The 25,719-nt window shown below is 44.4% G+C and overlaps 1 protein-coding gene across 2 annotated transcripts in view; it reads left to right on the top strand.

Annotated features, from left to right (window-relative positions):
- fut8b (fucosyltransferase 8b (alpha (1,6) fucosyltransferase)) overlaps positions 1–25,719 on the top strand; it is a 109,187-nt gene that overhangs the window by 34,608 nt on the left and 48,860 nt on the right. For both annotated transcript variants that reach the window (XM_083899202.1, XM_083899203.1), the window contains one exon: positions 19,771–20,365. In XM_083899202.1, the coding sequence (XP_083755328.1) occupies positions 20,163–20,365 (203 nt within the window). In that variant the 5' untranslated portion in view covers positions 19,771–20,162. The remainder of the gene's footprint in view (positions 1–19,770; positions 20,366–25,719) is intronic.

The following is a 25,719-nucleotide window of genomic DNA, read 5'->3' as shown; positions in this document are numbered from 1 at the left end:
AGACTTGACCCACCCCTAGAGACCCATTATCAGGGTCCTCCGGGTGGCAGCACTGTGTGCAATCTGTCAAAGATCACTCACGTGACCCGAGTACATACGAGTGTGAGGAGGTGCCCGTGTGTGCACGGCTGAAGGAAGGAAAAGGAACAGCTGTTTGCAGATTCTGCATTTTTTTTTTTTTTTTTTTACACATATTGATTTCAACTGGGCAGCTGGTCCAGGTAAATTAATGTTCCCACAAGTACATTTTTCTTTAGTTATATATTTGATTTGGCTGCCACGACGCCGTTTACCGCTCTTCATGTCTGGTATTTTTCAAACGGAGACGTTTATTCGACAACTTTGCACATGACTAGGGCAGGTCATCCTTTAATCAATCACTGGTGATCGCACAGGCACCAGCGCAGACAGGAGGGAAAAAGATGGAACTCTCAGTGGTAGCTCACTGCCACTGGTGTGTGAAAGTCGTAAAACGCTTTATGATAATAGATAAAATTCCTGTACAAGTGCAGCACTTTGCCATTTATGACGGCCGCGGTAGCCGTGAAAATGCGTAATGTGACTCGTGATATTTTAACACAAAGCGATTTTAATAAAATGCGTCTCACCTTTTTGTCTCGACTGTTGGTGGATGGAAGTTTTTTTTTTATGGTTCGTATTATTTCTTGAGATTTTATAGTACGTATATATGTAACACTTCTTGACAACAATTGGACAAATTATTTTTCGATTAATCGAGGATGCAAAACGCTAAATTATTATTATCATTTATTAAAATCCGATTATCAGAATCAGAATCAGAATACTTTATTAATCCCCGTGGGGAAATTGTTTTTGTTCCAGGTGCTCTGTGCAAAGTAAGTAGAAGAAATACAGCATGCGGAAACAAGAGCTAGATATACAGATGTAAATAAAATAAATAAAATATGTAAATAAAATAAAATAAAATAAAATAAAATAAAATAAAATAAAATAAAATAAGACAGTGAAAATAGACAGTAAGCTAAATGAAATAAAATAAACAATACAATAAACAATGTAGACAATCTGGAAATATATACAATATACAGAGAATGTATGTATAAACAAATGAAAGAAGTTAGATGAGAATGGGTAATTATAGTTTGTCTGTTGTTTGTTTGTTTGTATATTTATTTATACAGAGTCTGATCATCAGAGGGAGGAGTTGTAAAGATTTACTCGATTGATTGTGGAATAATCATTAGAATATTCGATAGCTGCAGCCCTAGTAAGCTACATTAAATCAGCTAACGTCAATGTTTACGTTAGCATGTGCGGGAAGCGTTAGCAACTGCATGCTTTCGGCTCAAATGCTGAATCATTGAGGACGTGCTGTTGTGGTACATTCCCGTTGTAGTTTGCAGTGGTCCCACACTTTGGACATGTTCTGCCTTTTACGGGCTGTTTCACTCGGGATGTGTGGTGTGCGTCTGCTAAAACGGTCCGTGTGGAACAATGATCGCTGCACTGCGGAGCTTCCTCCATTACCCATGCATCAAAACCATTGACATGCTGCCACCATTGTGGTATCTTGCCCATGTAGACGAGCAGAGCCAGGCATCCGACCCTGACCTTCTGGTTGTAATACAACCCGCTTTAGCACTGCTCCACGGCTTTATATTAGTACAGGATATTGGATCTGATTTTTATGGGCATTTTTTTTTTTTTTTTGCAATATGTTGCCGTATATTTACTCAAAAGTTCTTGAACAACAAAGATTATAAAACCCCTTGCGCTTTACTGTATGACGCAACACGTAAGAGTCGGGAAACAATTACATTAATACTTTTAAAGTGCAGTGCTGCAACAGTGTGCAATAGCCTTGCAGTAAATGCCGCTGTTCATTTTATGGAGCTTGTGGTGGTTTATTTTATTCTCTCAGAGACTTTGTCGATCCAAACTCTGCAGTCGATGTTGAGGTCGGTGTTGGTTGTAACATATGATCTAACAGCATATTACAAGACAAAGGCAAGGCATGAAATGTAAACAAAAGTGGTGACAATATGACAAACGTCAGCTGTAGCCTCGGAATTTACCACAGGCTTGAGTCGCTTTATTATAAAAACACTACATATTGCAAGACTTAAAGTTATTTCCACTTAAAACATGAGTAACATAGTCGTGTACGTAACAGGAGATAGATATAATTGATTGTACAGTATGTTTCACATTATGTTTGGGAGGCTAACCGCTTGATAGATTTCCCAGAGCTAGTTAGCTAACGCTAGTCTCATTAGCTTATAATGGAGTGAGGGACTTTCGCGCCTGAGCAAAGATAATATATCGAGTCGACTAAATGAAACGTCAACAAAAAACGGCTGCCAAAAAAAAAAAAATGCAGCCCCAGTTCAATATGGACACACAACAGAATCTTGATGAAAACAGCTGTCTGACAAGTGGTGGGCTGAGGATTTAGTTGTCTTTTACAAGTCATTAACAGACATTCAGCGCCTCAGCGTCGTTGACGCCGACTGCCAACAATCGGGGGAAACGATGAATGTACCACAATTTTGTTGGCCTTGAAGGAAACACAGTGTTCCTGCGCATGCATTTTGGGATGAAACATATCTGCGAGCATGTGTGCTTGTGCAGCAGTGGTTTGAGCCATGTATGCTTGAGTGCACTTGTGAATCCCCACTCTTCCCCCTCCCTCCCTCCCTCCCTCCCTCCCTCCATGCCCATGTCACCCCCAGCTCTGGCTAAGCCACCGGAATCAAATCAAATCAAGTCAGGCTCATTTCTCTCTCTCTCCCCCCGACCCCTCCGAGGAACTTGTCCAAGCAAAAATATAAGACGACATTAAAGCAGCGCTAAACATCCAGAAACAGAAAATAGGAAAGCATGACACATACTGTGTCACACATACATTGTGTTGCTTTGTTTCTACGCCTATGGTCCTACAATGTCTGGTTCCCTCTCCACCCGGATAAATTGTACCTGGAGCTGCAAGATAAAGATCTAATACATGATGTTTTTTATACAGATTGTTGAATTTAAGAAAAATTATATTTCAATGCTGCAGAAACAGAGGGACACATACGCAGTACACAGGTACGCTGGTTATTTGTTTCGTTTAATAAACAGACCGCTCCAGTTGATTGTAGACGTGCTAACGGCGCTAAACGAGTTTACAGAGCTAACTGGTAAAGGGTGCCTGGACTCCGGTTTTGCGGCACGTAAACATGATATCACCGCACCAGTTCGACTGAAGGCGTGCTAACAGCGCTAAACGAGCTAACGGAGCTAACTGGTAAACGGTGCCTGGACTCCGGTGTCGCGGCACGTTAACATGATGTCACCGCTCCAGTTCGACTGCTGGTCCGCTAATGGCGCTAAACAAGCTAATGCAGCTAATGGAGCTAACTGGTAAACGGTGCCTGGACTCCGGTGTTGCGGCACGTAAACATGATGTCACGCGCCCAGCACTAGTTAAAACACTTTTATTTATCGCATTGATCTCTGGAAAAATTAGGTGTTAGAGAAAATAAAATAAAAATAAACTTGTTTTTTTTTTTTTTGTAGAAAGAATCCAGGAGAACCCTGGTCTAGTCAAAGGACCTGTAACCCAGCGTTAACATCTTTTTTTTCCACTAGACAACATAACATAATGAGAAAGCACCATTATGGATCCAGGAGGGAGACTCTGTGTCTCACAGTTCCCCGTGAGGTCTTTCTCTTTGTTAGTTAAGGAGAAGAGCAGCCACATACGTCCCTTGCTCTCTGCTTGTTAGCCAGCGGTAATGACTAGTCGGTGAGGAGCCAGGCAACCAGGCCAAGGCGCTGGCAGCCCTCGTTCCTCTCTGCTGGCCCTCAGTTCACCGACAGGAAGAAGGGGAATGGAAGACGCCACAGAGGACACATTGGGACGATCAGATTAGACACACTGGAGACGAGGAGATTTCTGCTTTTGGACAGACCCGAGACCAAACTAGACCATTACTGTCACCCTGCTGACGCGCACTAGCACAAGGGGTCCAGCTCGCATCCTTCATGCATTAAGTCAGCCGCTCAGATGATTGCATAATGTGTCCAAAATGTGCATGTACGGTTTTCCCACGTTTGTGTATTTCGCAGGGATGCGAGTAAAGTTTCCAAGCTGTTGTGAATTGGACAACTTCCCAAATGACAGCTTGTTAGCTCAGTAGCTTCCAAATTATTATTATGATTTTTTTTGTTTTTCTAAAAGGATACAATATTTTAAAAACAAACAAACAAACCCTGCTCGCTGTGTTTGGGTTCATGAAAGAAGGAATTTGCAGATTTGCATTTCACAGCTGAGTTGTTTCAATGAGCTCATGTCTTAGTACCAGATGGTCCATGGCTGTCTATGATAAGTGATCTAAACACACACACGCACTAATTCTTGTCGGATATAATGCATTTCCTATCCCTCAACTGTAACCATAACCATCACAGCGTCTAACCCTTACACTAAAACCATGTTTTGACCTATAAATGGCCATTTTAATACCAGCCAAATTGTTGTCAGTCATCACAAGGATGTACAAACACGCCCATAAGCCGTGTGCTGTCATAGTGAGATATTATAGTGTCTGTTAATCGTGTTTACATGACTCGAACATTCCGTCTTTTAGAAGCAGGCACACAAGCCATCTGCGTTACACGGCGATATCGCCTGTTTGTCAACATGTCTGTCGCGCGGGGAAATCAGCAGAGGCGTTGGTTATAACTCAAGCGCGCGTCGCCGTATGGTAATAAATGTGTGGATTTTGATGTAATATCGTCGCTTATATTCATTTTTAATGCACTCCGAGGGCCCATAAATAATGATCAGTATGAGGGACAGAATCTAAAGGACTCAAATCTTATTGACTACATTCGTACCAGCCTGGATTTTGGCTCGCAGAGTTAAAAGATGACGCTGTTGATGCCTGCCTCGGGGCTGGAGCTCGCCGTCAAGGAAGCCTTTCATTGCTCGGCTTGGCTGGTATCGATAGGGCGCATAAGAGGAGCGGTGATAAGGAATGAGTGCTGGAGACAAAGTGGATTTTAGTAGATTACGTTAAGCGAAATGCACGGAATAAAGTATTGCAGTGGCGGGGTGGTACGAGAGAACAAAGCTGCTTCTTTGCCTTTTATTAGCATCAATATTTTACAATTTAGCGCCTCCGCCGTGGGCCACTGTCTGTGCTTTTTGTTGGATTGCAGATGCAAGTGCAACAAGACACACAAACAACATCTGCAGGAAAAACAGATGCTCGCCGTAGTGCGCGGTCCACCCACGGAGCGTCTCATCTGCTTGGGCCGTCGTCCCCACCTTCGCCCGTCTTTGCCGTCAAGAAGTCTCATCTTTCATGTGGGACTGTTGACACAGGCCCTGCTCTGCCAGGCGCTGTGGATTCACTTGAATGAAACTGAGCTGAGCCCAACAGGCAGTGCATTATTGATTATGTTTGTGATGCAACCTTGGCACACAGGGATAACCATATCCCATATTCTCCTCCCTTCCAAATGCATAACGTCTGCAAAAAAAAAAAAAAAATGGGCTCAAATTTCTCGCTCCCTCGACGGAGGAGTTGTGTAATCTGTAAGAGATTTGCAAAAGCTGATATGAGGAGTTTAAGTTGAGCCCGCTCTGTTTACCTTCCGAGTGCATACTCCGCCTGGTAAAGGTCAGCGTTGCCGACTAAGAGAAATACAAACAAAAGTCTGTCAAATGGCCTCAAAGGAAGAGCTCCATTATAAATAGATACCATCAATCAGAGGAATGTCCTTCGCGATCCTGGAGGGAAAAATATATATTCAGTCTGGAGCAAAGACTGTCAGTCACAGTGCTTTTACCAGACACATGACAGCCGTGCACAGTGGCTGGATGCTCGCTCGCAGAATAGGAGCTGCGAGCGAGCGAGTGAAGAGGGTGGAAGCCCGATGGTTGCTGCACCAGGGACTTGAATAAGCAACAAACACGGCGAGGAAAGATTGATGGACTTCCCTGCTGTCTAGACTCGCTGTCAGAAGCAATTGGTAAAAGCATTTACATTACAGTTTATAAATGTAACATTTGGTATCATGCTAGTGTATGAAATGCAACATGGCTGACATGTTAGCGTGCGTGCGTGCGTGCGTGCGTGCGTGCGTGCGTGCGTGCGTGCACTTCAGTTTGTAGACTCCCGAGGCATATTTTTTTCTGGCATAAACACAGACCTTGTCTGGACTAGTAGTCTTTATGGGGACCAGAACCTGCACTACACTCTTAGAAATAAGGGTTCCAAAAAGGGTTCTTCTACAAGGGCTGAGGTTCTACCTGGAACCATTTGCTTCTGAAAAACCCTTTCCTGAAGAAAGGCCTTTTCAAGGGTTCTTGGTAACACTAATGGTTCCAGTAAGAACCATTTTGATCTAGAGAACCCTTTAAAACCCCTTTTCTGAATAAAGAGTTTTCAAAGGGTTCTTGGTGGAACCCTCCAAATGGGTTCCAGGTGGAATCTTTATAAAAAAGGTTCTACCTGGAGTAAAAAAGGGTTCTCCTATGAGGACAAGCCGAAGAACCTTATATGGTTCTACTTAGCACTTTTATTTCTAAGAGTGTACTGAGGCATCATTTAATTGCTGAGGCCAGCTTTGAATTGTGGTTAGATTAAGGTTTGGGTTTAGGCGTGAACAAGTTCTGGTTAAGTCTGGACGTTAGTCTAGAGCTGCAACTAACGATTACTAACTGACTATTTTCTGGATTCAATGATTAATCATTCCAGAAAATGTTAAAAAATGTTGATCAGTGTTTGTCAAACCTGGAAATGTGGATGTTCTCGAACGTCTTGTTTTTCTCCAAAAACAAAAATAATGCAGTTTTAATGATTTCTTATGTTATGTGCAGCAAAGAAACAAAGTAAATATTCACGTTTAAGAAGCTAAAACGATCAGAAATCTTGTTTTAATCATGACAAAAGCAAAAAAATTGTTAACGATTGATTTAGTTAACAATTAATAATCGATTCATGGATTGTTTGTTCCAGCTCTACGTTTGTCCACTGTCCTGAGAAGACTAGCTGTGTACACCTGTGTGTGTGTGTGTGTGTGTGTGTGTGTGTGTGTGTGTGTGTTACTGAATCAAGGATGCAGCTGCTCCCAGTTGGATTACAATGTTCTGCCAGCAGATGAAGTGTTTAGTCTCTCTCCTCACTTTTAGCTTTCCCAAAGTCACATTGTGTAAACTCCTGCTATAGCTTCACCAAGTACTAATAAGGCCTCAGTGGTGCCTGCACAGGATGGAGTGCAGGAGCTGAACGAAATGCACTCATTTGCAGCAGCGGTTTTCTTTTGTCAGTGAAGCAGAAGTAGTGAGGGGTTTTTTTTTGTTTGGACGTGTGATTGCATCAGCTGAGCATTAAGCAGCTTCCCGCCACGCTGAGTATTGAGTTTTTGTGTCGTTGATATGATTTGAGCAACAGGTCATGTTTAGTGGAGAGGTGTGCGGAGAGGAGGCAGCTTTCAGCTTTCTAAAGATCCGTTAATAGGGGTCAGGGAAAGCGGTTCCTCTATTATCGTACGGTATACGGGGAAATTTCATCCCTCAGAGGGGAGTTTCTTGTGTCTTGTCTTTATTGCACTCCAGAGGAATGCAGAGTTGAACCATTTTAGGGCCAAACCCCCGGATGACTACACTAAAAAAGCCCCTGGTTATGAAAAGCCGCTGTAGCCTGTAATTGTCAGTTTCATTACGCTAACAACCGACGTCGTATCCGAGTCAGTGGCGAGTGGATGTCGGCAGCAGAAACTCCTTCCCTGTCGTTTTCTCTCCGACGCCAGAATAAGCTCTGAACCCAACAGCTTAAATGGAATCATGTTGGCCTTTGCAGCAGCGCTGTGTGGAACAAAATAAACCCCAACAAAACAAACACAAAAATACAGGTATCCACTTCCCGCACGGCTACACCAAGAATTGTTAACAGGTCACATCAAGTTGATGGTAGTGTTCGTGTGTAATACACTACCGTTCAAAGGTTTGGGCTCACCTATACAATTTTTTTGTGTTTCCCATTAAAACTCACACTTTTATTCATTGAAAGAGTTGCAAAATGAATAGAAAATATTAGTTCTGGGCACGTTAGAGGCGTCAGCGTTAACGCATGACGTGTTTCCATGATGCCGCGGCACCGGAGTCCTGGCACCGCTTACCAGTTAGCTTCGTTAGCTCCTTTAGCGCCGTTAGTGCGCCTACAGTCGAACTGGAGCGGTCTGTTTATGAATCAAAAAGAGCAGCGCTACAAATAACCAGCGTACCTGTGTACTGTGTATGTGTGCCTCTGTTATTAAAGTTTAGCGTTACTTTAGAGACTCATTTTAACAAATTGGGAGTCGCGTAAACAGGATGTCACACGCGTCTTTTTCCAGTCCGTCGTCATGGAAACGCGCCATGCGTTAACGTGCGTTAATGTTGACGCCATTAACGGCGTTAACTGTGCCTCGCATTAGAAAATATAGTCAAGATATTGACAAGATTAGAAATAATTCTTATTCAAAGTAATCATTTTGCTTTCGTCAAAGAACCAGCTAAACTGTTTTCAGCTGTGCTAACATCATTGCACAAGTGTTTTCTAATCATCCATTAGTCTTCTAACGCCATTAGCAAACACAATGTACCATTAGAACACTGGAAATAGGCCTCTATACACCTATGTACATATTCCATTAAAAACCAGATGTTTGCAGCTAGAATAGTAGTTTACCACATTAACAATGTATAGAGTGTATTTCTGATTCATTTAATGTTAAACTCATTGAAGGTATTTTCCTTCAAAAATAAGGACATTTCTAATTGACCCCAAATGTTTGAACGGTAGTGTACGACAGAGCTTAGAGCATGTAGAGCTAAAGTGGAATAGAAGAAGCAGGAGTGACCATGAACAAATAAGCTTGTGTTTTCATGCACACATTTATGATTCTGTGAAGCAACAGGTTATTTAAACAAAGTTTAAAGGGGAAAATGGATGAGTAAAAAAAAAACCAAGGTCCCAATTCAGAAATTGCTTTACTAAACTCTAGCGATATCGGTCTAATTCGACTGGAATTGCTGAAATCGAAGCCCTTGAATCTCAACTGTGCAATTAAACGGTAAATTCACTACATGCTGACCCAAAACCTGTTCCAGGCACTGATTTTGTGTTTGAATGTCAAGTTGTTTAAAACATCTGTTAAGTTGAGGAGGATGAAATGGAGTTGAGATGGAAACCAGCAACACAAAGTGGTGAGTTGCGGAAGTGTGGAGTTGAGGAGAGGACAGATATACCGTCAGGCAGCAGCAGCACGGGCACAAAGACGTCCATCTCAGCTGCTTAATTATTAATTTCAGATTTCACTTTAATATTTATTCATGCAATTCACCAGTCCATCAGAAGGCCAACGCAGACCAAAGCATGCAGCGGTTGCCAATTTCAAGGTTTTATTCCTTCTCACGTGCATGTGTGTGTGTGTGTGTGTGTGTGAGGAAAGTGTAGCACCTGGAGGAAAACACGCAGCATGAATTGGATGAAGCCGAGAGTGGAGAGATTTCTTATTTGACACACTGACCATGAACGCCACGTCATTTTATTGCATCCGCATCCGCAGCATCACTACAAGGCCGCCCGCCCGCTCCCAAACACTTTCCTCGCCCATCAAACGTTGCCAGATTATTTCCTCTCACTTGTCTTTGAAAAACAAAAACAACACAAAAAAACCGCACACACCCTCTGATTTTAAGGCTGAGTAGAAGATGAATAAATTTGTCACTTGTTACTGGTGATGTGTTTTCGCAGTCTGGGGATTTAAGGTCACGCAGGAGAAGCGCTAAAGGTTGAAGACAAGGATGGAGCTAATGTAGCAGAGAGCAATGAATCAGTGGGAGCTGTGGGTTACTGCTGTTTATGGAGCTTCCTCTCTGTATTAGTCAGGACTTGAGGCCCTTTAGGGAACACTCTTCATTCTCTGCCTGTGTCTACAGCCACCATCTTTCTTCTGATTACCACCTACATAGTACACTTCTTTTTTCTTTATTTTTTCTTGGTTGACATTTTTTTCTGGGTGTTCTCTCTGTTTGCTTTTTTCGACTTTGTTGTTCTCAGTCCTCCTCCACCTCCCCCGTCCTCTCCTCTCCATCTTTTCACTCCCATAGTCATTGCTTTATATCATTCATGCCTCGGCCTTGGAGAGGGCACTTTTGCCCTGAGCCAGGGTATAATGGAAGTTAACCGCTGACTGTAAATTCTGTCGCAGAAGATGAGTGAGCTCGGCGTAGTGCTCGGGAGTGTGAGGGGGCGCACTGCGTATTGTGTTTGGAAAGGTAACTTATTGCCCAGGAGATAGACCGAGCCCCCTTTTCTCGTCAATCTTTGCTTTTATTGGGAGATCAGGACAATTTCTCTCGCTGTCTTTCTTCGGTCGTTCCCGAAACCGCTGGCATCACCCTCAGACACGTTCCTTCTCTGTCTGTTCTCAATGCGGTGCCATTTCACATTTTCTCTGAGCAGACTGTGGCTACAGTTTGCTGTCACTGGGATTATTGTGGTGCTGGGCACGTTAGCGCGCTAAAGGTGGTTAACGACGTTAACGCTAAACTGTTAAAACAGAGGCACACGTACGCAGTTCACAGGTACACTGGTTATTTGTAGCGCTGCTCTTTTTCGTTTACAGACCGCCCCGGTTCGACTGTAGGCGTGGTAATGGCGCTAAAGGAGCTAATGCAGCTAACGGAGCTATCTGGTAAGCGGTGCTTTGACTCCGGTGTCGCGGCACTTTCCATGACGACTGTCCGGAAAAAGACGCTTGTGACGTCATGTTTACGTGACTCCCGATTTGTTAAAATGAGTCTCCTGAAGTATAGCTAACAGGGCTAACGGGGCTAACTGGTAAACAGCGCTTGGACTCCGGTGCCGCGGCACGTAAACATGGCGTCACGCGCGTCTTTTTCCAGTCAGTCGTCATGGAAACGCGTCATGTGTTGATGTTGACATGGTTAACGCATGACGTGTTTCCATGGCGACTGATGGGAAAAGACGCGCGTGACATCATGGTTACGTGACTCCCGATTGTTAAAATGAGTCTCTAAAGTAACACTAAACTGTTAAAACAGAGGCACACATACACAGTACACAGGTACACTGGTTATTTGTAGCGCTGCTCTTTTTGTTTCATAAACAGACCGCTCCAGTTCGACTGTAGGCGCACTAAAGGAGCTAGCGGAGCTAACTGGTAAACGGTGCCAGGACTCCGGTGTCGCGGCACGTAAACATGGCGTCACACGCGTGCATTAAAGTTGCCGCCCGTTAACACATGGCGACTGACCGGAAAAAGACGCGTGTGGCGTCATGTTTACGTGACTCCTGATTTGTTAAAATGAGTCTCTAAAGTGACGCTAAACTTTAAAAACGTATGCTGGTTATTTGTAGCGCTGCTCTTTTCGTTAAATAAACAGACTGCTCCAGTTCGACTGTAGGCGTGCTAAAGGAGCTAACGCAGCTAACAGAGCTAACGGGTAACAGTGCCTGTACTCTGGTGTCTTTTCCCAGTCAGTCGTCATGGAAATGCGCTATGCGTTAATGTGCGTTAACGTGCCCAGCACTATGTTTTTGACATCTGTGCACATAGTGTTTGCATTTTTCTCTCCACATATAACCCGAAAATGCTAATTACACCACTACACTTCCCCTTCTTCTTGTAGCTGCTGCAGCCAAATCTCACAGCGCGGTTATCACAAAGCGAACGTGACCGCGTCGTGTTTCAAAGGTCTCATTGTTATCCGTGTGAAATCCATATTCAGTGGATATCACATTAAGCGGCGCGGAATATTCAGGCGATAAAAATCTCACGATTTAGGGCTGCGTGTAACTGCAGCTGCTCTTATTTTGTATTCCTCTTGATCTTTGCTTCTTCTCTAGCCACCGATTTTCCTTCTATTATTCCTACCTTTTCTCGTGTCAGTCAGTCATTAAACCGTGTTTTAAAAAAGTGACTGAATGTAGGTTGGCAGCCTCTGTATGAGGTCACCGCAGGGGCCTTCACTCTCCCCTCGCTGCCCCCCCCTCCTCTCCAGCCCTGTCCCTGGCACTCCACACCGTAAAAGGTCAACTGTCACCGGGACTTGTTATGAGGAACTGGAACTGAAACAGACGGGAAGTGCGAGTGTCTGTGTCTTTGTGTGGATCTGAGTAGCAATATAACTCAAGTGGCACATACTGTCTAACTCAGGCCTTCTTCATCTTCCCCTTTCTTTCCCCTCAGGAGATTCTGTTACTCAACACTTCATCGTATGAAATAAAAGATAGCGTTGATGATAATTTCATTCCTCCCGTCAAGAGCTGGAACGATTAATCGATGATTCGTGATTAAAACGCGATTGTTTTAGCGTCTTAAATGAAAAGTGAATATTTTCTGGTACGTTTGCTCCATATAACAAAGAAATCGCTAAAAAAACAAAAACGAGACATTCAAGAACATCATCATTTCCAGGTTTGACAAACACTGATCAACATTTTTTTGCATTTTCTGACATTTCATTAATCGATTATGAAAATAAGCCCTAGTTGCAGCTCTACTCCCTTCACCAATGTTCAGTATGCTCCAGACTCTTCATCTTTCAGTTCACACACGGTATTACAGAGCCAGTTAATCACCCCCCCCCCCCTCCCTCCCTGACATGGTGAATTTACAGCACCGTCCTTGACCACGTCTGAACCCACAGGTCCATCCTCACTTGTCAGGTGACATAGGTTGGGTGGAAGGGTGCTTTTTAGCGGTAATCACATATTTCTCCGTCCAATTTAAAAATCACTTTGCGTAAATTACCTCCACAAACAAATTGCTCCCCCCCCCCGCTGTCATGCCTGTGTGTGTGTGAGTACACCTATCTTTTATCAGAGTGTGTGAGCATACATTTGAATGTGTGTGCATGTGTGTGTGTTTCCTGCCCTCAGTCAGTTTTCCATAGAGATAACCTTGAAGGGAGAGCCGGTGTTCTTGACTTTGATACCAAATGCCAAGCTGTGTCGGGCTCAGCGGTGGCCCTGGCTCCAAGACTTCTGCGAGACGTAATTCCAAAGTAGGGACGCGTTAACTCGTCGGGATAGTTGGTGCTCAAATGTGGAAGTGTGCCACTCTTGGAGTACAAAACCCCCTCAGATATTTTGGATTCTCTCCATTTGATGTTGATTGTTTTGATGTCCGACGTCATGCCTACAGTTTTGTGGACCCCTTGTGCAATGATTTGTGTTATGTTTTGAGACATATTATGCAAAATTAAGTTTTTAATTATTTTAATATAATATAATATTTGGGACTCTGGAGGGCCTATGAGTAGGCAAAAGTGTCAAAAAAGATGACTCGGGCATGTTTTTGTGGTCCGCCTCAGTCTAAGTACAGGAGATAAAACACGCGATGTTGACTCCCGCACTCATTGTTACGTGACAATGAGATGTTCCTGGAATTGTTGTCTTGCGGAGTTCTTGTCTTTGTCCCTAAAAAAAACGCGAGAGTGCAGGCGAGGTCAACAGTATCCGAAAGAGTGGAAGTCCACGAAGTGATCTATTCTTGGCTGCACAGTGCAGCACAGAGTTCTACACAAACTTCCAGCCTCAGAGGATTTACATGTCCAATGGATACATTTTATTATTTTAATGTGTCGGCTAGAGTCGGCAAATGATGGCTTTTCCAAATGTGAACTGCTGTTAGCTGCCGTTAGCCTCAGTGACTCTGACGTAGTTTCCTGTGTCTCATTTGCATTTAAAGAGACAGGCACTCGTTCTGAACAGGGCTGTTTTGGCAGGGTGATTGAACTGCTATGGAGCTTCATAAGCTCCTAATGCCCGTGTTGATATTTTATTTTAATGGTGACAATTGAATTTTATTTAAATCAATGAATTCAAATAGCAAGCAAACTCCTGTGGCTCGCCAAGGTCTGGTGCTAAGAAAACTCTCTCAATACATTGGATGATAGCTCTGAATTAAAATGGCATCATCATTGTGTGTCAAAGGTAGCACTTAAGTCTCAAAGAATTTGACTCTGTCCCTCGTCACCTGTTAACAGAAGGTCGTTGGAGACCTTGAGCAGCGATGTGCCGTGTTAAGCTCTAAAATCTGATTGGAATTTCTCAAATCCGTCTCCTGACTCACCGTCATTCGGTTTTCTTCGCTTTCCTCGCGCTTGTATCCACGCCAGAGTCTCTCTCTCTCTCTCCCTCTCTCACACATTCAGCCCAAGTTAATGGATTCCTGCACATTCAGCTCGGAAATGCTGTGAAGTAAACACCAGCTCATGAAATATTCACCCCCCTCTCCTGTGTGAGTGAGGGTGTATACGTCTGCGTATAAAAAACACCGGGGGCCACCCAAAAAGCTAAGGGTGTCTCCGAGGTCTTGGCTCCGAGCCATGTGAGCAAGGAAAGGGAGCTCGGAGAGTGGGCGAGTCCGTCTGATGTTCGCTGATATTCAGAATCGCACGGGAAATGCATTTTGACTTGGTCCAGAGTGATCTGGTGGTACAGGTTTGAACCCTCCAGGTCCGTCCTCAGGCAGACTGAAGACGGCCTCCTCGGCTCACGTCCTCTAATCAGCAGCTCTGTTTCTGTCACTTGTGCAAACACTTACGTAAGCCGCGTCTGTACTCTCACACTCGCTAAAAACACAAAGTGATCTCATGCACAGAAAGTATGTCAGAGCACTTGAGGTCAAGGTTAGGGCAATTTGATCTGATCTCTTCAGCGCAACAGGGTTGCCGGTCTTTATGGGAGCGACACTTCAGTTAAACATTCACGACCACGTCATTCAAGCGTTTGTGTGGATTTCCCCCCCGGTCGCTGCTGCATTCTGGAATAAATACATCGTCGCAATCTGCGTTTTGCGATGCCGTCCGTGCGCTCTTCGGCCCTTTGTCGGTGTCAGTGGAATGTGTCGTCCTACTGTGACCCAGTCTTTGAGAGAGCGAGTCCAGAGACTGAAAGGTCACTTGACTTAACCTCCACGCCAGCTGAGAAAACAACCAGAGAAGCCGTTTAGTGACTATGTAAAGGGGAAATCGCTGCACCGAACAAACATCAGGTTAAAGTGTGCAACGCGATGGCTGTAAATAAGGCCGTTTCTCAACAAATCATCCCAGGAGGAGATAATGGGGAAAACCGCCGCCGGAAAGGCAGTTTCTGAGAACTGCAGGCTGTCATTCATTGTGTGAGTAAGTCTTATCAGAGAATTTCACGTCTCAAGCGGACGATATGGTTTGAGAATGTAGGTCACATTCATTCACATTCATCATATACCACATCAGGTATCTTCCTCAGAGCTTCATCCACTCGTCCTCAGCCTAGAACGGTCATACCGGTGTAATTGGACGGCCACCTTTAGACGTGGACCTCACTGCCGTGCTCACTGCCCGTAGGCCAGGTAGCCCGCTGATGCGTGACCTCTACGGCGGGGCCGAGTCGCATCGATTCACCAGCAGCAACAGGGGAAAGAGGTCATCTCTGCCGATCCTTCGGGCACCCAAAGCAGCGCAAGAACATTTTGTGTGACGGCGCCGACGGCTTGCCCTGCAGATCCACATGTAGCACGGCAGCCTTCTAATGTCTGCAGGAGCGCAGTGAAAGGGGGGCATGATGTTGAATCATGATGTCGGTCGCACACGGTTGAGAGGTAGATTTGGGGGGTGAACGGTTTGCAGGTGGTGTTCAAGAGAGAGCAGTCACATATTGCATTTTGTGTGGAGTAGCCAAGTCTTGGCACTAATTTTTTGACTTTACTTGAAGGAATCTCGTAGGGATGCAGGTAGGTGTTGGGAAATCATCGCTTTCTAAGATGCACCGCGATGCAGGCACGGGCGAGTATATAGAACATTCAGCATGCATTGCATCATGGTATTGAATCGAATCGAATCACTTTCCTGATAAATTGGAACCAAATTGAATCGCGAGGCCGGCGAAAGATGCACCGCGCCAAAGAAAATAGGAGGTCGAGATATGAAACAATTCCTCTAAAATGCCGCTGTCAGCTTATCCGTCAACAGCCCAACTTTGAAATGATTGTGCCACAGCGGGGACATTTTGACACGATTATAATTTCCATTATTTATATCGTGGCAACTTGAGCGCAGATGTAAGAGGTTTGAGGAAACGCCGGGGCTCACACTGGGCTTTATCTCTGGAGGAATATTATACACTGCCAGATCTTCATCAGTGGAATGAACTGTTTATAGACGATCATTTTTTTTTTCCTCCCTTTAATAAGACCACATTCTGCTGATATGAGGCTCCATAGATGCCGCTCGTTCTTTGAGCTGTAAAACACGGCTATCTGAAAGCTATTGAATGAGGACGCCGCAAATGTGTTTCACTGCTCTTTTGCCACTTAATCAGAAGAAAGAGGGCCGTGCTGTTTTGAGGGCATTTTTTTCGAAATGAACTGTACTTCTGTGGCTCTCTCTTCCATACCACTGGACTTTTTGTTTTGGCTGTAAAAGAAGAAGACGGCAATGTTTTGTCTTTTTGCGAGGACTTTTCAATGACCTCGTTCTTGTGTCATCGTGCACATTTCCTCGACAGGGTTGAGTTGAGTCCTAACAAAAGATTTCATAGATAGAACTTCCTGCTTAACAGGTCTTGAAAAATGCCTGTTCAATATTTGCCATGTCTACCTCGAGATAACCCTGATGATGATGATGTCTCAACATATCAGGGATCTCAGCACAGATCCCCCTCAAAGCCACCTTCATATGTTGTTTATTGAATTTGTAACATGTAGCTGCGTAGGGATGTTTCACGTTCTTACTTTTGTTATTATGACTGATCTCAATGAGCAGACGGCGTCGCTGTTAGACGACAAAAGCAACCACACAGTTTTTATGAGTAGATTTGTTCCGATGTCAATGTGGGCATGTGGATAAACTGAGTTTGACGAACAGCTACGTTAATTAGATTAAGATTAGATTAAGATTAAGATTAAGAACCCTTTAAGTCCCGCAAGGGGAAATTCAATTCTGCAGTGAGTTAGTGAACACACACAGCACACAGTGAGGTGTAGAACATGTAACCCAGCGCAGTGAGCTGCCATGCCAGTGAGCGGCGCTGACTGGCATGCTTTTCTTCTGTAGCACCAGTTTTGGTCGGACAACTTGTTGATGTGGTGTCACTTTTTATTGGCGCTCGGGGTTTCGTCACATCGTAACATACCGACTTTACTTTAAAGGCGCCATATGTAAGAATGTGGCCAAAAACTGTTACTACACTCAAATTTAAAATACTGAGGGCTTTTAGGTGTAGCCAGTGTAGCTCAGACGTAACTGGAAACCCGTGGTTGCTCGGCAGCTGAGACTCTACTGACTGCAATGATTGGCAGACGGCGGTAGGTGGCGCCACATGCCAAAACATGATTTCAAAACATAAACATGATTTTGCAGTCTGCAAAAGATTTTTTTTTAATGCAAATATTTTGTCTGTACTGTTGTTGTTGGTGAGTTCAGTTTGTTATATGAACATTATTCCTGAGTCTCTGTGACATATTAGGAGGATTTTATGGCCAGTTGCTTTAGATTTATTACATAATGCACCTTTAAATTTGATTGTTTGATTGATTTGAAGAGTTGCAAAACGAATAGAAAATATAGTCGAGACATTGACAAGATTAGAAATAATGATTTTTTATTCAAAATGATAATGTCGCCCTTTCGTCAAAGAACCAGCAAAACTATTTTCAGCTGTGCTAACATCATTGCACAAGGGTTTTCAAGGGTTTTCCAATCATCCAATAGCCTTGTAACGCCATTAGCAAACACAATGTACCATGAGAACACTGGAGAGAAGGTTGTTGGGCCTCTATAGTCGTTTACCACATTAACGATGTATAGAGTCTTTTTCTGATCAATTTAATGTTATATTCATTGATAAAAAAGTGCTTTTCCTTCTAAAATAAGGACATTTCTAAGTGACCCCAAACTTTTGAACGGCACAAACCTGGGTTCTTCCTGCTGCAAAGGCAAGAGTGCTAACCACCTCTACCAACCGTGTGGCCCACTTTCAAGTATGTAGAACAAAAACAATCCTTTTTTGGCAGCAGTTACTTGCCGTACACTTTCATATCTATCATTTATTGTGTGCAGAACACAGGCAGTGTTGTGGCCCGAGAGTTGTTGTCGCCTGCCTTGTAGTGAAGCCACAGTATTTCAATAGCTGCTGAAGTGCTGCTACCCTTTCACAGCTCTTATTTTCCATAATGCAGCACCGCTCGGTGCGTCCTTGTTCTGCATGAATAAAGAGAGGAGCCACTGTTGTGTCAACCCAGGTTAGTCACAATGGGAACGCCGACAAGGAAATGAGCGCCTTCCGCCGACGTCGCTAATCCCACATCATTCAATAAGAAATGAAGGCGCCGTCGACGACGCCGTTCGCTCCTCGCCGTTTCAGTTTCATCTCGGCCCCTGTTGCATTCTGGGCAGTTTGCATCAAGTGAATGTGTAAAAACCCTTTTGTGTCCTACATATCAACTATTCCGCCAAGGTAAACATGACAAGCCACCGCTAACCTACTTATGCTGTGCGCCAGGCGAACTCCAGGCAGCAACAACTTCTTTCCGTCTCGGAAACAGTCACAGGCTGAAACACCAGAGACGCTCGCTGCAGCACGTCAGTCAACCCCCCGAAAAAAAGTCTACCTTAAGATGCTTGGCATAATCCTAGTGTGCTGTGGAACACACACACACAGACACACACACACTTAAACATTCACCTGTCAGTCTTCATATCATCGCATGACTCGTCTCAGGGTTTCGCTCACGAGTTGATGGTTTTCTTCATAAACCCGGCACGCTTTTCCATTTCTGTTTCCACTACTGCTGTGAGATGAAGGGAGGTGATGATTCAGGGATTTTCTTCTCCCTCTCTCTCTCTCTCTCGTCCATTGATCTCACTTTATCACCTTGACGTTCTGTCACGGAGGTTACGAGGACAGCAGAGGGTACCCGGGAAGAAGAAGAAGAAGAAGAAGAAATTCTTGGGGAGAACTTTCTGGGTAGAAATGCATTAACTGTCAGGCTTTAAAAATCGTCAGAGAAGGTGTGAGAATGTAGTGTTGAGGAAATAAAAGGTTATTCTAAGACAGAAGTAGAACCGCAACTAATGATTATTTTCGTAATCGATATCTATTAATCTGTCGATTATTTTCTCAGCGTTTGTCAAACCTGGAAATGACGATGTTCTCTGACGTCTCGTTTTGTCCACAAACCAAAACGATTCAGTTTTAATGATTTCTTTATGTTAGGTAAAAAAAAAAGATTAATTTCAGCTCTAAAGAGAAGTGTTCTTTTGTGTGTGTGTGTGTGTGTGTGTGTGTGTGTGTGTGTGGTCGCCTCTGTGTGTGTGTGTGTGTGTGTGTGTGTTTACAAGCGCTTGTGAGCCTCTTGTGTGTAATGTGTGAGTAGAACATCCCCTGTCCTGCCTCCACAGCAGTGCAAGCATAGCTCAGGGACTGCATGTCACTTTGTAAAATGCAAATTGCTGTGTCATGCTGATCAATCCTGCAGGCTGCTGAGACAGGCTTATGTCAAGACCAGTCAGTGGCACCGCGGCTGTATCTATCATTCTGTCTGTGTGGCACTCTGTGAGGCATGAGTCAGGGTTTGTAATATTTGCCTGGTCTGGCTCGCTGCCCCCGTCCCTATAATGTCCTTAATTTGCATCAGTTTATTCAACAAACATAATAATACATAAAGTATTTGCAAAACAAATCTTTGGACAGTAACTCACGCACCTCATCTGTCTTTCTTTCCTTCTTTCAACAGGATGCAGCTCTAATAAAAGAAATCCTGCGAGACTGGAAGGAAACAAACAGGAAACAACAACAACCGACGCGGAAGCCTGGTGGAGCTGGAGAAGACAACCGTCGGTCCGTCCAAACACAGACTTTCTCAGCATGCTCGCCATGCTGTAGCACGTAAGGGAAAGGCGTGGAGCATCTGTGGAGAAACACCAGCTGCCTTCTACTCAACACTCCACACATCTTCCTCCTCATCCGTCACTCACCATCCCCTTGCGAAGATGCCCATGCCAAGGTTGACGCTGTGGCACTTGTGGTGACGGGGGGGCACAGAGCGCGTGTGCAGGGCAGGCGCGGCGTGTCGGTGGGCGTACAGGCGCACCAAGAGGCTATTTCGGGGTGGCCGTGGTTAAAACCATGCGGCCCTGGGCAGGTTCATGGCGCTGGATTACCCTGGTGCTGTTGGCCTGGGGCACACTCCTCTTCTACATCGGCGGTCACCTGGTGAGGGACAGCGAGCACCCGGAGCGGTCCAGCCGGGAGCTCTCCAAGATCCTGGCAAAGCTAGAGCGGCTCAAGCAGCAGAATGAAGACCTGCGGCGCATGGCCGAATCGCTAAGGTAACAACAAAACCTAGAGGTCCTCATTTAAAAACTGACCAATCGACAGTATTTACGTATTTACTTATGGACAATGCTTTCAATTTTTTTTCCACTAAATCATATCCCAATGTTCATTTCACTCACGTTTCTCAGTGAATCAGTCAAACAAATGACTAAGATAAGAAATCAGTAGTGATGCAGTGGACAGATTACGTTTCCATGAGGACTGACCGGAAAAAGACGCGCATGACGTTTTGTTTACGTGATTCCCGATTGTTAAAATCAGTCTCTAAGGTCACGCAGTTAACGCGGAGTCCATGCGCCGTTTACCGGTTAGCTTCGTTAGCTGCGTTTGCTCCTTTAGCGCCGGTTAGCGCGCCTACAGTCGAACTGGAGCGGTCTGTTTATTAAACAAAAAGAGCAGCGCTACATATAACCAGCGTACCTGTGTACTGCGTATGTGTGCCTCTGTTTTTACAGTTTAGCGTTACTTTAGAGACTCATTTGAACAATCGGGAGTCACGTAAACATGACATCACGCGTGTCTTTTTCTGGTCAGTCGCCATGGAAACGCGCCATGCGCTTAACGCTGATGCCGCTAACCCGCCGTTAACACTGTTAAGCAAGAAGAATAGTTGAGGTTCGTTTGTGTTTTGTGAAGTGCTGGGCACGTTAATGGCGTCAACGTTAGCGCGTGATGCGTTTCCATGACGACTGACCGGAAAAAGACGCAGGTGATATCATGTTTACGTGACTCCCGATTTGTTAAATGCAGTCTCTAAAGCAACGCAGCTTTTCCTGCCACGGCACTGGAGTCCAGGCACCATTTACCAGTTAGCTTCGTTAGCTCCTTTAGCGCCAGTAGCGCGCCTACATTTGAACTGGAGCGAAAAGAGCAGCGCTACAAATACCCAGCGTTCCTGTGTACTGCGTATGCGTGCCTCTGTTTTTAAAGTTTAGCGTTACTTTAGAGATGCATTTGAACAAGCAGCGGTCAGTCGTCATGGAAACGCGTCATGCGCTAACGCGCCCAGCACTATTTTAGCGTTTTCGTCCGCCCAGACATTGTTGCGTCAAAGTAAAGCTAACATCCTTTTTCCTTTTGAGAAAGTCCAGGAATTAGCCTTCTTGCTTTCCTGGTAATCCAGTTATATTAATAAATCCCTGCAATGTCGTAATGAGATAATTGTTATTTTTTTTGCGGAAATTGAATTAACTTCTGATTAAATTAGCGTGTGACACAAAAGCTGATCAGTGATGTCAGAGTCAGTGTATGTGACAGACAGATGGATGGGCTGCCTCTCACGTATTATTTTGGCAGACAATAGCTCATTGTACGAGCCCATTAACGACACACTGTCTTTCACACATTCAAGCTATGTGTAAGCGAGAGACAGATGGTCCCGCTCTCATCGCCGCACAGTGACTGACGTCGTTTCTCCTCGCACACAAACACTGGCTCCGTGAGCGTCTCCGCGAGCACGCGTGTGCTGGGATGGCGGCCACTCGCGTGTGCCGTATTTACCCGGCAACTCCAGCTTCAGATGTTGCCACCGCCGCTCCTCTGTGATATCGTTCATTCACTTTGATGCGAGGCCCTCGTCGGCTCGCACAAACATGAAAAAAAAAGAAAAAAAAAAGCAAGCGCGCTCATATTGCTTCAGACAGCTGGTCCCTGATTAAATCCCTTGCTTTTGTAATTATTCAGATTTGGCGGAAAAACAAAGGTGGAATTCACCACGATAGAAGAGAGCGAGCGCGCGGTTCTTTCAATCGACCGGCGTCCAGATGGGTCTCTACGACACGCTGTGCATGCTTGTTGCTCGGTTGTCGATCTGGGACTGGGAGCCTCCGCAGGTTGTTTATCGGGGGCCGCGCACGCTACAGTGCCTTTCTAAGACTCTGAGCTACGGCTGAGGAACTGGCACAGGAAGCCACGAGCAAGCGAATGGTTTGCAGAGGTTAAGCTTTATAAGCTGTAGACATAGACTGAAGTTGTCTTGTCCTCGGGTTCAATTTTGTGTGTGTGTGTGTGAGAGAGACAGATACAAGCACAGGGGAGAACTCCCACCACTTTTCATTCCGAAGTCTATCTTATCCTTATATTGGAGCCCTAATAGACGCAAAGAGCCAGTTAATGAGCTGCCCATCATTCATGCCACAGCCCCTCCCTTCCGTCTGTGCCCGTCGCCTCCTTATTCTCCATGTTTCACTCCTTCTTCACCTCTCTCCTCCTCCTCCTCCTCCTCCTCCTCCTCTATGTTCCTCTACTAAACTGCTGACAGAGGCACGGCGCCAAGCCAGACTCCAGGCGGCAGGTTGTCACAGGCTGACTCACTGTGTAACAACTCACTAGCGCACACACACACACACACACTGATCGACAAGAGCCCCGGCGCATGCCTAACGCAACGGCACAATGCGCCGGACGCGGGCGTGCTCGCGAATCTCCCGCCGTCGCACGAGATGCACAAGCAGCTCTTCGCGAGGCGTCCTGCTGACATAAGCTAATAAAAGGTTGCTATCCAAAGAACCTAACCTTTGCATTGGAGCATTCATTTTTTATGAGCAGCCTCACAGAGATTTGAACCCATAAACCTCAATTTATTACACCTTTGTGTCGACTTGTTGCGCCGCAGAAACCCGCCGCAATCAGGCTGATTTATAGTTTGGAGGAGGCTTTAACTTGGTTAGTGTCACTGCACCAGAGCAGCTCCTAGACGGATGGATCGGGCATTATCGGGGTGTTGTTATGCGTTTGGGATTTACCTGAAGAGAACTTGTTCACAGTTACTCATTATGTTCAGTGATGGATTGATAGCAGCACTGTGCCTACGAGCAGAGGATATTGATTTTACTGATCACAAATAACACATTTCTACAAAAGAGGATTAAAGTCAGAATTCTGAGTTTTAAAGTCAGAATTCGATAATAAAGTTAAAATTTGAAGAATAAAGTCAGAATTCAAGAGTTTAAAGTCAGAATTTGTAGTTTAAAGTCAGAATTCTGAGAATAAAGTCAGAATTCTGAGAATTAAGTTAGAATTCTGAGTTTTAAAGTCAGACATTCGGAGAATAAAGTCAGAATTTCAGAGATAAAGTCAGAATTCAAGAGTTTAAAGTCAGAATTTCAGAGATAAAGTCAGAATTCTGAGAATGAAGTCAGAATTCTGAGAATAAAGTTAGAATTCGTAGTTTAAAGTCAGAATTCGTAGAATAAAGTCAGAATTCGGAGAATAAAGTTAGAATTCTGAGTTTTAAAGTCAGAATTCATAGTTTAAAGTCAGAATTCATAGTTTAAAGTCAGAATTCATAGTTCAAAGTCAGAATTCTGAGAATGAAGTCAGAATTCTGAGTTTTAAAGTCAGAAATTTGGAGAATAAAGTCAGAATTCGGAGAATAAAGTCAGAATTCAGAGAATAAAATCAGAATTCAAGAGTTTAAAGTCAGAATTTGTAGTTTAAAGTCAGAATTCAAGAGTTTAAAGAATTCTGAGTTTTAAAGTCAGAATTCAATAATCTAGTCAGAATTCTGAGTTTAATGTCAACTCAAATATTTTTTTCCTGTTTGGCCCTAACCCTCTTTCCGTACTTTTCCATAGCATCACTGAGTCACTTTTTGATAAACTCGCCATAAACCGTAGCCTGTAATCGTCGTGCGTAATTGGAATATTTATCTTTTAACTTATTTAAACGATAAGCGTCACTTTGCTGGCCATGCAAATTCACTCCAGTGATTCCATCGTTCAGGCCTTTCATGAATGATTTGCGTGACAGACAGACAGACGGCGTGCCAACCCACCAATCACCCAGCAGCGTTAATGAGAGGTGAGCGCGAGGTCGAGTTGTTCAGTCTGTCTGGCTCCGCCCTCTCCGCATCTGTCAGTCACCTCGGGCGCGACGCCGCAGCGGCTGCCGCTGAGACAATGACACGCGCCAGCCTGACGATGTGACATCGACGGCATCGAGGGGTGAGAGTGACAGCTGGGCTGAGCGATGAGGACCTGATTGATCCCTAAGGCATGCCAACAGAGGAACAGAGGGAGAGGGGTGTGATGCAGAGGAGGAGAGGAAGAAGAGGGGGAGCATGATGGATTGCATGAAGACTGAACTAAGTAAAGAGCAGCAAGGAGGAAATGGAAAATGAGGACTCAGGAGGGGGGGGGGAAAGGCAGCGTTTCAGAGACCACAGTCACTGCACTTGGATGTTCTGGTTCTTACTTCAGCCCAATAAGATGAGACATCTGCTGCTGTACAATGCAATCCAAACAAATTGATGAAAAGCCAGTGGTGCACGCTGTTCCTCCAATCGATGCATCGACTACCTCCGTTCCACCCATGTGAATTGTACCGCTCGCTGCACAGTGATGCAAAACATTTATTTGCACCTGTACGCTAAAGCTGGGCGCACACGACAAAGGATTTTTGCCCACATTTCACAGTTGGGCAGAGTCTGCACCAGTTGGTGATACACGGCATGGCTCGATGGCCCAGAAATCTGTCAGTGTTTGAGGGTAAAAGAGCCGTGACCTCAGTCACAGTCAATCAAACGGACTCTGGACACAGTCGGGTAGTTTTTATTGATTACCGACCGAACTACAAACACGCGTTGCCAACAGCCAATGAAAAAAGAGTACGTGGAACCCAGGAAATGGTGTCATAAGACAACAGGAAGTAGCTGGAATAACAAAACAACGATGCCGATGTTTGTTTACCCTTTAAACTTTAGTTCTCGTAGACATGGTCGTTATCGCGAGAGTACACACGCGTAGTCTGTGATCGGTGCAGTCGTCAAATGTAAGGATGGCACTTTTTTTGTGACCGATACCGATATCGCAAACCCGATTATCTACCGATACCGATATTAATCCGATACAGCCCAAACATGACTCGGCTAAAATGCTTTTTCCGGAAATTTTATTTACATTTTTATATATCCCATCCAGTGATTTTGATAGAGCTGAAACGATTTATCGATTATTAATTGTAGCTAGCTTTTAGCTTCTTAAATGTGAATATTTTCTTTGTTTCTTTGCCCGACATAAAGAAGTAATTCAAACTGAATCATTTTGGTTTGTGAACAAAACAAGACGTTTGACGAACACTGATCAAAGTTTTTTTTTAACAATAAATCGAGGAATTATCGACAGATTAGTCGATTACGATGAATAATCGTTAGTTGCAGCTCTAGATTTTGATCAGTAATGGACCGAGACCAATACTGACCAATACCAATTCCCATCCCTAGTTAAATATGTAATCCCCAGTCTCTTCTGTAACCAGTTGGTTAGTGTGTCCCCAGTGTTACACATGATTTAGATCCAGGACAGATAAAGACAAGGGCAAGATTGATGCAAAGTCTATTGGAATTGTT

This window comes from Microchirus variegatus, assembly GCF_963457635.1.
Source record: "Microchirus variegatus genome assembly, chromosome: 12".
NCBI classification, from domain to species: Eukaryota; Metazoa; Chordata; class Actinopteri; order Pleuronectiformes; family Soleidae; genus Microchirus; species Microchirus variegatus.
This window is presented reverse-complemented; position numbering and strand designations above follow the sequence as displayed.